The sequence below is a fragment of the Sinocyclocheilus grahami genome, unplaced genomic scaffold (assembly GCF_001515645.1).
Source record: "Sinocyclocheilus grahami isolate Dianchi unplaced genomic scaffold, SAMN03320097.WGS_v1.1 scaffold621.1, whole genome shotgun sequence".
Classification (NCBI taxonomy): domain Eukaryota; kingdom Metazoa; phylum Chordata; class Actinopteri; order Cypriniformes; family Cyprinidae; genus Sinocyclocheilus; species Sinocyclocheilus grahami.
Genome location: NW_015505800.1, coordinates 169,276 through 184,087, shown reverse-complemented (window position 1 = coordinate 184,087; position 14,812 = coordinate 169,276). Strand labels below are relative to the sequence as shown.

The following is a 14,812-nucleotide window of genomic DNA, read 5'->3' as shown; positions in this document are numbered from 1 at the left end:
CGGACTAATCACAAGCACTCAAATCCTGAGCTGATTGTTTCACTGGAATTAGAAGAGGATGGAGCAATACACAGCGTACTGGCAGAACACTTAGGAAATGCTTTTTCACAGACATCTCAGTGTTGCATACTTTAGAAAAGTCATGGAAATTTCTATATATTTAAATTATTATTTTCCTCCCCCTAGTTTTGTGCTGTAAAATATTTCTTCGGATAGATTTTGCACTTTTTAAGTTCTCATGTAAAATGTGCTCACAGGCCAGCTTGATAATTACTGAAGTTTAATGATGAGAGAATCTTCATTTTTGAGTAAACTAATTCTATAAATTTGTCCATTTAGGGCTTCTAGAGACATTTGTACACTAATAATGAATAATTAATTTACAAAATTACATAAAAACCCATCCAGTATAAATGATATAATATATATAATTACATGTATAATACAGTGGATATCAAAATGAGAGAATAATCTATAAATATTTGATTTTTTTCTGAAATATTGTTAATCTTCATCACTCAAAATTTGAAGGAATATTAGCTGTAGATATACCACTGTTATACTAACATGTTTGACAAAATAACCAAAGCATTTCAACAAAACCTCTATTTTGTGGAAAACAGTGCTTAACACAGTGAGAACAGTAACCACTGTAGTACGAAAGATTACAACTCAAATTTTGGAGGGTTACAGCTGTCAGAAATTAGTAGGAATTGTAGAGGCCCCTGCTTTGAATAACTTCAGCACATCTGCGGCCTCAGGATATAGTTTCTCACACTGTGCTGGTGTGATCTTGGTCCACTCTTCTTCCACAGTTCGTTAACTGTAGTGGGTTTCTTAGCTATAACTTTGACGGCATGGAATTTCCAGAGATTTTCATTCAGGTTTAGATCAGGATTCTGGGCTGGCCATTTCATTACTTCAATGTTCTTAGCTTCAAGGAACTGCTTTACCCATTTTGCAGCTTTTGAAAATTGCAGGCTGATTGGGAGATGCTTGCAGGGAAGGTACCACATATGGCTGAAGGAGGTTCTGATAAACATTCACCCTGCCATGTAGCTGTGTAAGAGGCCCAACTCCTGCAGAAAACATCCCCCAAAACATGACACTTCCTCCTCCACCTTTCACTGACTTCTTTACACACTCAGGGTTCAGTCTTTCCTCAGTTTGACGCGGAACAATGTTTCCCATCTGACTCAAATAAATTAAAACTTGCTCTCATCACTAGTGAACTTTGGACCAGTTTTCTCTCCACACAACACGCTCCTCAGCAAATGTGAGCCAAGCTTTCTGATTATTTCTGCCGAGAGGCTAGGTCACTGCAGAATGTGCTTTCAGTCTGACTTCTCTTAAACATGCCTCATGTAAGGACAGATCCTTACCCCGCTCGGCACTGAACTGGCAAGCAATTCCAGCTGCAGTGTTGAACCGTTTTCCCATTTAGAGTCTCCGCATTATCCCGTCTTGTTGTAGATTTTGCACTTTTTAAGTTCTCATGTAAAATGTGCTCACAGGCCAGCTTGATAATTACTGAAGTTTAATGATGAGAGAATCTTCATTTTTGAGTAAACTAATTCTATAAATTTGTCCATTTAGGGCTTCTAGAGACATTTGTACACTAATAATGAATAATTAATTTACAAAATTACATAAAAACCCATCCAGTATAAATGATATAATATATATAATTACATGTATAATACAGTGGATATCAAAATGAGAGAATAATCTATAAATATTTGATTTTTTTCTGAAATATTGTTAATCTTCATCACTCAAAATTTGAAGGAATATTAGCTGTAGATATACCACTGTTATACTAACATGTTTGACAAAATAACCAAAGCATTTCAACAAAACCTCTATTTTGTGGAAAACAGTGCTTAACACAGTGAGAACAGTAACCACTGTAGTACGAAAGATTACAACTCAAATTTTGGAGGGTTACAGCTGTCAGAAATTAGTAGGAATTGTAGAGGCCCCTGCTTTGAATAACTTCAGCACATCTGCGGCCTCAGGATATAGTTTCTCACACTGTGCTGGTGTGATCTTGGTCCACTCTTCTTCCACAGTTCGTTAACTGTAGTGGGTTTCTTAGCTATAACTTTGACGGCATGGAATTTCCAGAGATTTTCATTCAGGTTTAGATCAGGATTCTGGGCTGGCCATTTCATTACTTCAATGTTCTTAGCTTCAAGGAACTGCTTTACCCATTTTGCAGCTTTTGAAAATTGCAGGCTGATTGGGAGATGCTTGCAGGGAAGGTACCACATATGGCTGAAGGAGGTTCTGATAAACATTCACCCTGCCATGTAGCTGTGTAAGAGGCCCAACTCCTGCAGAAAACATCCCCCAAAACATGACACTTCCTCCTCCACCTTTCACTGACTTCTTTACACACTCAGGGTTCAGTCTTTCCTCAGTTTGACGCGGAACAATGTTTCCCATCTGACTCAAATAAATTAAAACTTGCTCTCATCACTAGTGAACTTTGGACCAGTTTTCTCTCCACACAACACGCTCCTCAGCAAATGTGAGCCAAGCTTTCTGATTATTTCTGCCGAGAGGCTAGGTCACTGCAGAATGTGCTTTCAGTCTGACTTCTCTTAAACATGCCTCATGTAAGGACAGATCCTTACCCCGCTCGGCACTGAACTGGCAAGCAATTCCAGCTGCAGTGTTGAACCGTTTTCCCATTTAGAGTCTCCGCATTATCCCGTCTTGTTGTAGATTTTGCACTTTTTAAGTTCTCATGTAAAATGTGCTCACAGGCCAGCTTGATAATTACTGAAGTTTAATGATGAGAGAATCTTCATTTTTGAGTAAACTAATTCTATAAATTTGTCCATTTAGGGCTTCTAGAGACATTTGTACACTAATAATGAATAATTAATTTACAAAATTACATATGAAGGAATATTAGCTGTAGGTATACCACTGTTATACTAACATGTTTGACAAAATAACCAAAGCATTTCAACAAAACCTCTATTTTGTGGAAAACAGTGCTTAACACAGTGAGAACAGTAACCACATAGTACGAAAGATTACAACTCAAATTTTGGAGGGTTACAGGTGAACTTTGGACCAGTTTTCTCTCCACACAACATGCTCCTCAGCAAATGTGAGCCAAGCTTTTTGATTATTTCTGCTGAGAGGCTAGGTCACTGCAGAATGTGCTTTCAGTCTGACTTCTCTTAAACATGCCTCATGTAAGGACAGATCCTTACCCCGCTCACTGAACTGGCAAGCAATTCCAGCTGCAGTGTTGAACCGTTTTCCCATTTAGAGTCTCCGCATTATCCTGTCTTGTTGTGCATTTGTCTTACGTGGACGACCATCCTTTTTGGGGGACTTGAATTAATTAGTATCATTGTAAAGCTGCAATATTCTAGAAATCACAGATTTGGAATGCTTTGGAATGCAAGCTTCTCTTGCAGTGGCTGAAAGTGGCCTTCATCTGTACCGACTCCTGTTGCAGGGTTTCAGTTACCTTATAGCAGCCTGCCATTTTGCAATCTCAGTGAAAATTACAGGAGTGCTGCCAGTTAAATAGGCAATGTCAAATTAGCACCAGCAGATTAACACCAATAACTTGGAGGTATCTGTAAGTGTTCTCTAATTTTGATCAGAGTTCTTTTTCAAACATATCACTTAAGTTTTTTATACTGTGCTTCAGAATACAATTAATTTATGAAATATGCTTAAAAAACTGCCACTCTTCTCCTGTTAGGAGAACTTCAAATATGACTAAGCAGTGACCTTGAAATTTAGGAAAAAATTAACTTTTCCATGACATTCTAATTTATTGAGATGCACCTGTACATATAAATTATGCATAAATATATGCAAATCTTAACAGAAATATTTACAAAATTATTTAAAAATCCTCAATGCGCAAATCTTCACCAGAAATTATGTAAAAATAATCCATCATTCAATAATCAGTAACACACACCTATAAAACATTGAGATTTGTTTTTATTTCTAACACACTTAAACACACACATTCATAGCACAACTTCAGTTATAATATCACATGATGCCACAAACACCTAAGTGAATCTGTTGTATCCTGGAGCTCTTCTGGCTGGTTCTTCTTAATGCTGTATGAGGTGACAGAATGGTAAAGCTAACCAGTGTCACCTGGATTTCTGCCTACATCCTTGGTTTCACTTTGACAGTCACACACGCACACATGCACACAGATTTTCCTACACATTCAGCAGCTGGAGATGCTCTGATAATCAGTCCGGTCTCCCCAAGCAGAGTAGTCCCAAAGTGGATGGAGGAAATGTGGGTCCAAAGCTTGAATCCTCACTTGCCGATCCTCTGTACCACCCAGTCCTGTTGGCATAATGGGCATCTATTGTTCTGCTTCACCCAGAGGGACATGCAGCAATTGTGGAAGGAGTGGTTGCACTCTCCCCATACCACTGAGAGAAAGACAAAATAAGAGACCGTAATGGTTCAGACCCAGAAAAACAAAACACTGACATTCCACAAATTATCTTCTTTTGTGTTCCACAGAAGACAGACAGACATTCATACAGGTTTTGTAGCAACATGAGGGTGAATATATGAATATATTTCTGGGTGAACTACCCCTTTAAGTGTGACACTATCCTTTGATTTAACCAGTTGAATAAGGCAGGGTTTATTTTGTGACACAAATTAATACTATGAATCGTGCACTTGCTCAATGTACTTAACCCCAGGTTGCTTTAGTTGGATTGCCACAAACAGGTGTACTGTAAGTCGCTTTGGATAAAAGCAACTGATAAATGACTCAAGTATATAATTTATTATTATATTGTTAATATAATTTACAAAATATATATAGTGTAAATTGTGAAAAATATAAGTGAAGTGCAAACTGTAACGGCAGTGACCAGTCAAGCCATCTGCTTCTAGTGGATTAATGTGATTGATTGATTAATTAGGGGATAATGTAATTGATTAATTAGGCAGTAGGGTCGTGACGGTGAGGACATTTTCCCACCGGTTAATCGACGTGTGACAACACCGGTAATACCGGTATCACCGCGGGGCGTTCCTTCTTTTCCTCACTTTTAAATAGCTTGTAAAAGCGGCGTGCGCATTTTACTTTCACTTTCAAATAGCGGCAGTTCGGCATCAATTGTTTGAATGCAACAACAAAATACAACGCTAAACTCCCTTTAGCCTATATATAAAACATAGAACTTTTATTAATAAAACAAATAAAAATACACCATGCTATAGGGCAGGCTATGCCTAATATAAAATAACAAATAACTTACATAGTTTAAATAGGTATACACAACTGAAAATAAGTAAACATGTATAATATATAACCAAATAAATAAGAAACGTAAAACGTTTATTAGCAAAACGAGTTAAGAAAACTTGGAGGCACGGCATACACCTTGATGTCAAATAAAATACATAAATGACACAAAGTTTAAATAAAGTTAAAATCAGCAAACAATGTGGAACCAATTAAATAAGAAATGAATGTTTAAAAAAAACTTCCAAATCACCTTAGATAAACGGCAAAAGTCAACAGGTTTTTTCAAAATCCAAAATATTGCCAAACAGGTGCTTTAGCATTTAGTTTCAAAACTAAATAATCCGCGATCGTCTTGTCTGTCTCACCTCACTCTTGTCAGTCCGCTCGACTCACTCTCCTTACTGGAGAAATTAAATCTGATCTGAAATTAAATCTGATCTGAGATGCAAATGTTGTTTGGCAAGCTGCATTGAGCAGCCGCGTTCAGTTTTTAATTGTAGTGTCTGTTCTTTTACTGAACTAAATTCTTTTTATTACTATAAAAATCAAAACGACGGTGGGGGTCGGTGTCGCGGTGGGCAAGTGATGTAACCGGTGTTGCGGCTGTCAGCACCGTCTATCACGACAAGCCTATTAGGCAGGCAATTAGTATGCCAGCAGTGATGTTACGTTTGACTTACCAACACAGTCCTCTTGTTTGTTTTCAGCCTGGCATCTCAAGCATGCATCTGAAACAAATATGAAACTACGTATCATTCAACATTCATTCAAACATACCCAGTTAATTTTTATGTTCATTTAGGGCAGAAATAAGTTGAAATTTGTGTCATTTTACAATTCCGTCAGAGGATAAACTTGCTAAAGTCATATTAAGTTACAGTTTGACTGTGTATAATTACGGTTTGATTATATTGGAAAGAAAGTTAACTAAGTTTATTGTGACGAACCAGAAAAGTACGGCTGTGTCTCAAAGCCTACCTAGACAGCATTTTTATATTTATCGTTGAAATGATCAAACACAACTGAATGCACAATGCAGGGATTTTGGCCACACAGGTGCATTTTGAACCAAAGCCCCTTTAAGACAAGTCATGTCAATCGGCTGCCACCTTTGTAACGCCTCTCAGGCATGCAAGTGCAGCTCCTATCACTTTGAATGGGAAAACATTAAATTCTCCAAAACTGTTCACCAAGCTTACGTTTAAATTTCATATTTGAAATCACCAATGAAATCTGACAACTCCTCTCTAAAAAAATGCTCAAATAGCGTTAAAAAGCGTATTTTTCAGTCTAGACCAGCCAATGTGCATGCGCAGTCCTAAGCGTGCATCTCCGAATGCTGACTGTTTCTATAACAACTGGAGCTTCCAACAGCGATGACTTTACCAATTAGTGACTGGTATTCAGTAGGTGAGACTATTCCACCATTTTGAGCATCGTACTTTCTCCCATTAATAAGTAAAAGGATTGCACCGTCTTGGTACATCTTGGTAGTCTTTGATTTGAGCATTCATCGCAGCACTTCTTAACATTGTTCGATTCAGTGGTTTTGGGCTTCATAAGGGCTTTTCACACTTGAAATAGTTAACCCTTACCGGATTCTAAACCCCCAGGTAAATGAAATCCTGGGTCATCTTGCTTCATGTTTCACACTGTTCATAATTTACCTGAGGTTGACAACCAAACCTGGGTATTCATATGCTGACATTTCACACTGTACATTCCATAACTCTGGGTTAACGCTCTTATTTGCATATTTGGAGTGTCAGTGTCACTGATTGTAGGAATGAAGAACGCAAACTGTTTACATAAAGGTTTACATTGGGCATCCTTATTAAATATTACAGACTGTACCGTCAAGTTTTTGCAGTGTTAACCCCACACTGCAGTATAAACTTGCACGGTGAAATTATATTTGGTGTTAGAATGTTATGGCTAGATGCTTAGCAATCGGCAGTCATTCACGTGCCTCACTAACATGTTTTGGATCGTTACAGAAACACAGCGTTTGGTATAAACAGTTGTTTCGGCATTTTGATGGAAAAGCTGCACAACTCTGGAGCCTTTGTAAACATGTGGTATGCTGCATTCATCCAATCAATGACACTGCACAAATGCAAATAAGAATGTTAACCTGGGAGTTCACAATGTACAGTGTACACAAACTTCAGCTTATGAACACCCAGGGTTAATTGTGAACTCCGGCTAAAGTATAAGCAGTGTGAACCGTGAACCAAGATAACACAGGGTGTCCCAGAGTTAACCGTTTCAGGTGTGACAAGTAGTGATGGGAAGTTCGGATCATTTTACAGACTCTGACCTTGTGAGTCTCGTTCAGCAAAATGAATGAATCTTTTTTCGTGTCATTTCGTTCATTTTAGCAAAATATAATTAAAATGTTACGTGTTACTTCCCTAATACGTCTACTACTTACGCAAACGTTGATCACACTACAAACAATACAAAACTGCTATAAGAAACAGAAAAGATTAATTCATTGTTTACCTGGGTCTTCAGTCTACGATTAGCTCACCTCACCTCTTATCTGACAAGTCTTCGGGGTTTGAGTCGTTCGTTCATCACGTGACAGCCCCATAGACTTAACCAATGCAGTCTGAGCCGGAAAGAGAATTGATTAGTTCATCTCTCGAGTCTTTCGAATCGTTCGTTCTTTTGTCATGTGACGTGACAGCATTGGATATAGAAATTAGTTAATTTACAAGCTTCCTTACAAACGGGTGCATAGTATTATTATTATTATTATCATCATTATTATAATTATTATTTACTCTTACAGTTACGGGATGCGTTTCTGGTCTCAAATTGTAGCTTTTTACAGTTTATGAATGTGTGAATTTCTGTCATTATGGTTTTTTCCATAACACTGAATGTTGTAACAAAGGTAACAAAGAGTTGGTTATTATTATAAAGTCTATTTCCGGCTCAGACTGCATTGGTTAAACTTATGGGGCTGTCACGTGATGAACGAACGACTCAAACCCGAAGACTCGAGAGATGAACTAATCAATTCTCTTTCCGGCTCAGACTGCATTGGTTAAACTTATGGGGCTGTCACGTGATGAACGAACGACTCAAACCCGAAGACTCGAGAGATGAACTAATCAATTCTCTTTCCGGCTCAGACTGCATTGGTTAAACTTATGGGGCTGTCACGTGATGAACGAATGACTCGGAAAAACCCGAAGACTCGAAACAGGTGAACTACTTGCCGAAATCGCCCCTTATACCCTCATTAGGCTTGCCGCGATAGACGGTGCTAACGGTTATACAGGTGTTAAGCCGCAACACCGGTTACGTCACTTGCCCACCGCGTCACCGACCCCCACCATCGTTTTGATTTGTTATCGCAATAAAAATAATTTAGTTCAGTAAAAGAACAGACACTACAATTAAAAACTGAACGCGGCTGCTCAATGCAGCGTGCCGTACGACAGTTGCATCACAGATCAGATTTAATATCTCCAGTAAGGAGAGTGAGTCGAGCGGACTGACAAGAGTGAGGTGAGACAGACAAGACGATCGCGGATTATTTAGTTTCGAAACGAAATGCAAAAGCACCTGTTTGGCAATATTTTGGATTTTGAAAAAACCTGTTGACTTGCTGTTTATCTAAGGTGATTTTGGAAGTTTTTTTTTAAACATTTGTTTCTTCATTAGGTCACTGATTCAGTTCACTAGAAGGAGTGAATGAAAACGAGTAGTGAATTCGGACACTGAGTGCACCGGAAGGAATGCCACTTTTGCATAGTTTGTGCTTGCTGTTTATTAATCATTTGAAACTAGCAAACTAGCAGCTCCAGTAGTAAGATTAAAGGATTTATCTTGAACTCTGTCACGGAAATTATGTATAAACCCTAATCAAACTATTTTAAATTAATTCATACTCGTGTTGTACATTATGCTGTACGCCATGGATGAGCACTTTGTAAAAATGAACAGATTGATTATTCAGCTGCGGGCGCCATTTTCTGGCGAGATGCGGGAATTCATTCGGCGCGTGACTCTCACGGTGCATTATGGGCATTCTCTAGCCGTTGAGCATGCACCAGTTGTACACTCGTTTTTGCAGTGCATTGTGGGATTGAATGAGTGCACACGAGAACGTCCACTATGGTTTCGGACACCAGTAAAAATGGCTGTTCCCTCAAATAGTGCCCTATTTAAGGGTATAGGGAGCGATTTCGAACACAGCCCTTGACTAATTCCAGTACAGAACCTATATGATGTTGCGCATGCGCGACTGAACGAATCACTCCCCAAGACGACTCGTTCTTACAGAGTCACATTAAAGATTCGTTCAAAATGAACGAATCGTTCAAGAACACTAGTGACAAGCCCTTATGAAATGTTCCTTTACCCAGGGTCAAAAGTGGGGATTAGAATGACTAGGCTACATCTTGGTACAGATACATCTCCACAATTGATTCTGCACTTTTGGGCATCATATGCGTTTGAACATTTGACTTAGCTTTTTTTTTTTTTTTAAGCATTACAGATGCCCTCAATAAGTCACTTTAAGACATAGATTCAGCAGTATAAGGATAATAGTGTTCGCATATTTATTTTGTCGTTTTGGTGTATCATAAGCGTGTTCAAACCGTTGATTTTCGGTTTTACTTGGGTTTGATTGTCCCAATCACAGCATTTTGGGCATTATAGACACTTTTCAACGTTTGTGTCAGCATTTACGTGACCACTTATGAGTTCCACAAATGACTATGTAGGTAGCAGTAAGTCATTCATTTTTAACTATGTTACGACTCGGTAGTGGCTGGATTCAGGCAGTGTTATCTGCCTATACGTGGTATGTTTAGGTAACGTAAACCAGCTAAAAATCACAGAAAGGTACACAAATGCTATTTCAGCTAGCCGGTTAACTTAGCTAGAGAAACACTCACCCATTACTTGAACCCGACAAATAGCGCAGGTGTCACACTCCACATCCCAGCTCCACATGGCCACCGCATTCCACTTCTTGAGGGAAAACATCTTGTCTCCCCCTGATTTGGATCCAGAAGAACCGCTGCGAGTGTGAACTAAACCCGGCTCATCACCGTCGTCCATCTCCGCCATGGCGAAGAGGCGCAGAGACAAAATGGCTGAGGTAGCCTGGTCTGCAGACACGCAGATCGGTCTCTCACTGGAGTTGACCGTAAACAGGCCCCTGCCTGGATGTCTTACGCAGTCAAGAACATTTTCACACTTTTCCCTAATTTCTCCAAACCTCTTTAAGTGGGGGAATATATATATATATATATATATATATATATATATATATATATATATATAGTAGGGCTGTCAGTTTGACGCGTTAACTTAATTAGTTATAAAAAAATAATAACGAGATTAAAATATTTTAAGCAGTTAACACACTGGCCTCGCCCCCAGACCTGTACATCATCTTGCATTTCATACAGTTGACTGTTGACAAATATGATGCAGATGAGCAACAGCTCCATAAATGCAGTTATGCAATAAAATATAAGATATTGGTGCAAAAATGCCACTGTATGTGTTTTTGTCTCATATTTATATCATATGATAAGCGACACGAGTGCTGTTTGTCCCGAATATCACGAGTTTAAATGTGATTTTATTATATATATATATATATATATATATATATATATATATATATATATAGTAGGGCTGTCAGTTTGACGCGTTAACTTAATTAGTTATAAAAAAATAATAACGAGATTAAAATATTTTAAGCAGTTAACACACTGGCCTCGCCCCCAGACCTGTACATCATCTTGCATTTCATACAGTTGACTGTTGACAAATATGATGCAGATGAGCAACAGCTCCATAAATGCAGTTATGCAATAAAATATAAGATATTGGTGCAAAAATGCCACTGTATGTGTTTTTGTCTCATATTTATATCATATTATAAGCGACACGAGTGCTGTTTGCATTTAAAGGCACAGCAGAATTGTTGTGCGTCTCCGAGCAGCACAGCGGTGTTTTCTAAATGAATCCGCGTTTTGAGCGAGTCGTGTGAACCAGTTTTAAAGATTCAAAGGCCCATTCATAAAGAGAGCCGTTTACTGAATTGCAGAATGAACCAGCCGTTCGAATGAATAAATGAGTCATAAAGATATTTACCGCCACCTGCTGGCAGATTTATAGTTTCTTATTTCGAGTATCATTTAATTTAAATAAATAAACAAATACATAATAATACAAATAATAATAATACAAACATTAAAGGGATAGTTCACCCAAAAAAATTTAATTAGGTCATAATTTACTCAAACTTGAATGATTTATTTTCTCTTGTGGAACTTAAGGCATTTTGAAGACTGTTGGTAACAAAGCCGTTTTGTGTCATTCATTGTATGAACAAAAAAAAAACAAGAACAAGATGACAATCCCTGCCGGTACGAGACTCGAACTCGCAACTTTGGGTAACGAGTCCGACTCTCTAACCATTAGGCCAAGAGCAACGATGACCTTCAGAGGCATGCATTGGCTAAGAGCCGGCACATGGCTATACGGAGACCGGCCTACATGTTTAATGCCCATTACCAACTGAAGAGCGTTTCCTAGAGGCAGCTGAGTATGGAAATATCCCTGTCATCGACAGGATGCTAGAAGAACTTCCAGACCTTAATGTCAACTGTGTGGACTACATGGGCCAGAATGCATTGCAGCTTGTGGTTGACAATGAGCACCTGGAAGTGACAGAACTCTTGCTGAAGCAAGAGAACCTGGCCAGGATTGGTGACGCTCTGCTTTTAGCCATAAGTAAAGGCTACATTCGTATTGTGGAGGCCATTTTGGGCACATCCAAACTCACTAGCTGCCCCCTCCAGGCAGAAACGTAAGAGGACTTCTTCGCATATGACGAGGATGGCACACGGTTTTCCCATGATATTACACCCATTATACTAGCTTCTCATTGCCATGAATACGAGATTGTGCACATTCTGCTGAGGAAGGGTGCCCGTATTGAGCGCCCACATGACTACTTTTGCAAATGCAACAGCTGCCTCTATCACCAGAGGCACGACTCTTTTAGCCATTCGCATTCCAGAATCAATGCCTACAAAGGGTTGGCAAGCCCTACCTACCTATCCCTGTCCAGCGAGGACCCGGTACTGACAGCTCTAGAGCTCAGCAATGAACTAGCTGTTCTAGCCAACATAGAAAAAGAGTTCAAGGTGGGCATGATAGTATATAAGAGGAGAAATGTAAGATTCTGTTAGTAAATAATGGAACATGGAATCATTTCTGATCAATTTACTGTTTTAATATGATATATGCCATTGTCAACACAGTAACGGAGTTTGTCCAAGTATTTAATTGGGTAATATCAATTGATACAGGGCTCGCAAAATCGCTAGCCCGACGTCCCGGGGCTATTGTGTTTTCCAGTCGGGCTACCAAAATGTTTCACCACCCTGCCCGACGGGCTATCTTGAACAGTGATTTAAATTCCTTCCTTGATTTGCATTGTTCACTAGCTTTTAGGGGTAAGACGGATCATATTTGATAGTTTGCACGTGTTTCGAAGTCTTGCCGATTTAAACATTCAAGTGTTTTAAACCATTCACATGCATTCGGAGCTGCGCTCACTCATTCATAACGTGCACAGAGAGCCGTGTTTCAGACAATGCGTGTACACAGAATCGATTCCTCTTTCGCGTACCCTTGCATCTGAATGAACACATACACACAAAATGATCTCAAAATAGCTGTCTCGGCAAGTATTCACGTAAACACAGTCGTTATGTCTTCAGTGAACGTAAACAGTGGAGAAAGAAATCTCAAGTGCATCATTATATTGGATCCGTGCATTCGGTCTTAAAGGGGTAGCAGCCTATAAACACCGGCTGTTACATAAGCGCCACCTGCTGTCAGAGAGTAACATTTGCATCTCATTCACAAAGCTAAAATCAGATCATTCTGTTTTCGCTTCAGATTTCGAAATTGTACAATCGAATTGCAATCTAAATAACATGTATTTGGATCGTGATTAAATTGCAGTGGATGCCTCTGATGTTAAATGGAAAAAGCACAGCCAAAGCATTAGATTGTTTATATGAAGAGATTTATTTTATTTGTATTTAATTATTTGATTTGGGATTGGTTAGTTTTATTATTTGACATATTTCAATTTCACAAAGAAATGTGCAGCATTTTGTTGGAGAAATAATAAAAGGACACCTTTTCATTTATAATTTGTCTTAAATCTCATTTTGTTAAAAAGAAAAATTGTATTGTGAAATCAGTATCTTGAATCGCAATGCATCGTGAGTTGAGTGAAACGTTACATCCCTATATGCTACTAGCTTTTGCTGTGGTATCAAATAAGTATTCTGTTATTTAAAGAATAAAGAACATAACAAAATAATAATATTTTTTTTTGCTCATCTGCAAAATGACCCGATCTGTTACTCAAAATCTGATATGATAATGCAATAGGATCCGAGCCGTGGGTTTTGTGATCCGTTACTTTGCACCCCTACTCTCTTGACTTGTTATTTGAAGAAAAAAAGCATTCACTAAAGTTTTTAATCATGCTGATTTGCCCGCAGTGAATTTTTTTGCTACATTTTGGGCTACCAAAATCAGAAGAATGTCTCCCCGAAGGGCTACCAGCGATTTTGAAATTTTGGGAGCCCTGAATTGATATAGAGTGTTAACAATCAGGCAGGAAATACATTAAGAAAAAGACAAGCAACTAGACTAGCGTTTAAGAGTTATTATTTTTTATTTAACTTAACTTTTTATGCAGAATGCATAAATGAATGGATGGGGGTGTATGGTCATGCTTAGTAGTTGGTGAGTCTGCAGCCTTTGCCATAGAGTGGGTGGCTTAGCTCTTCTTGCTTATATTATTATTGATGAGTTGAATGTTTTGTATGCTGTTTGAGTCTTTAACAGATGGTAAGACTGCTCTCTAGAAAAAAAAAACAATTTTCTGCTGTGACGTACATAACCACATGCCAGTTACATTCAGTTTGCAAGCATTAAAGATAATCATGTGGCAAACTCAGGCTGTGACCTAAATAATGCCAAGAAATGTGTTTGTAACACTTTACAATATATTTTATTAAAGGGATAGTGCACCCAAAAATGAAAATTCTATCATTAATTACTCACCCTCATGTCATTCCAAACCCATAAGACCTTTGTTCATCTTCAGAACACAAAGTTCACAAAATATATTTTTGATGAAATCCGAGAGCTTTCTGACCCTGCATAGACAGCATCACAACTACCATGTTCAAGGCCCAGAAAGGCCTTGACCAAAAAAGAAAAAACACTGAGACAATAAATAAAATAAGAAAATTATGCAAGGAAATTATGACTAAAATAGCTATCCCTTTATTATTGTTAGTGAAAGCAAATATAAAGTGTCACCATTATGTCATTTGATTTGTATTATTTGTATTTGTTATTTATTTTAGTTACATTATGTCTGAATTTATTAATGTCTATATAGGTATTTTATTAAGTTGTTAGTTTTATTTAATTTGAGTTATTTTAATACTTCAACAAACTAAA

At 38.2% G+C, this 14,812-nt stretch overlaps 1 protein-coding gene and 1 pseudogene across 1 annotated transcript; one reads left to right on the top strand and one right to left on the bottom strand.

Annotated features, from left to right (window-relative positions):
* Nucleotides 1–3,966: 3,966 nt before the first annotated feature.
* Nucleotides 3,967–10,467, bottom strand: LOC107557824 (RING-box protein 2). The gene is made up of 3 exons (XM_016241376.1): nucleotides 10,192–10,467; nucleotides 5,953–6,000; nucleotides 3,967–4,436 (listed from the first exon to the last, which is right to left on the bottom strand). Exons 1-3 carry the CDS (start codon nucleotides 10,364–10,366, stop codon nucleotides 4,318–4,320), a joined length of 342 nt encoding a protein of 113 aa, XP_016096862.1. The 5' UTR covers nucleotides 10,367–10,467; the 3' UTR covers nucleotides 3,967–4,317.
* LOC107557814 (short transient receptor potential channel 6-like) overlaps nucleotides 10,365–14,812 on the top strand; it is a 7,006-nt pseudogene continuing 2,558 nt past the window's right edge.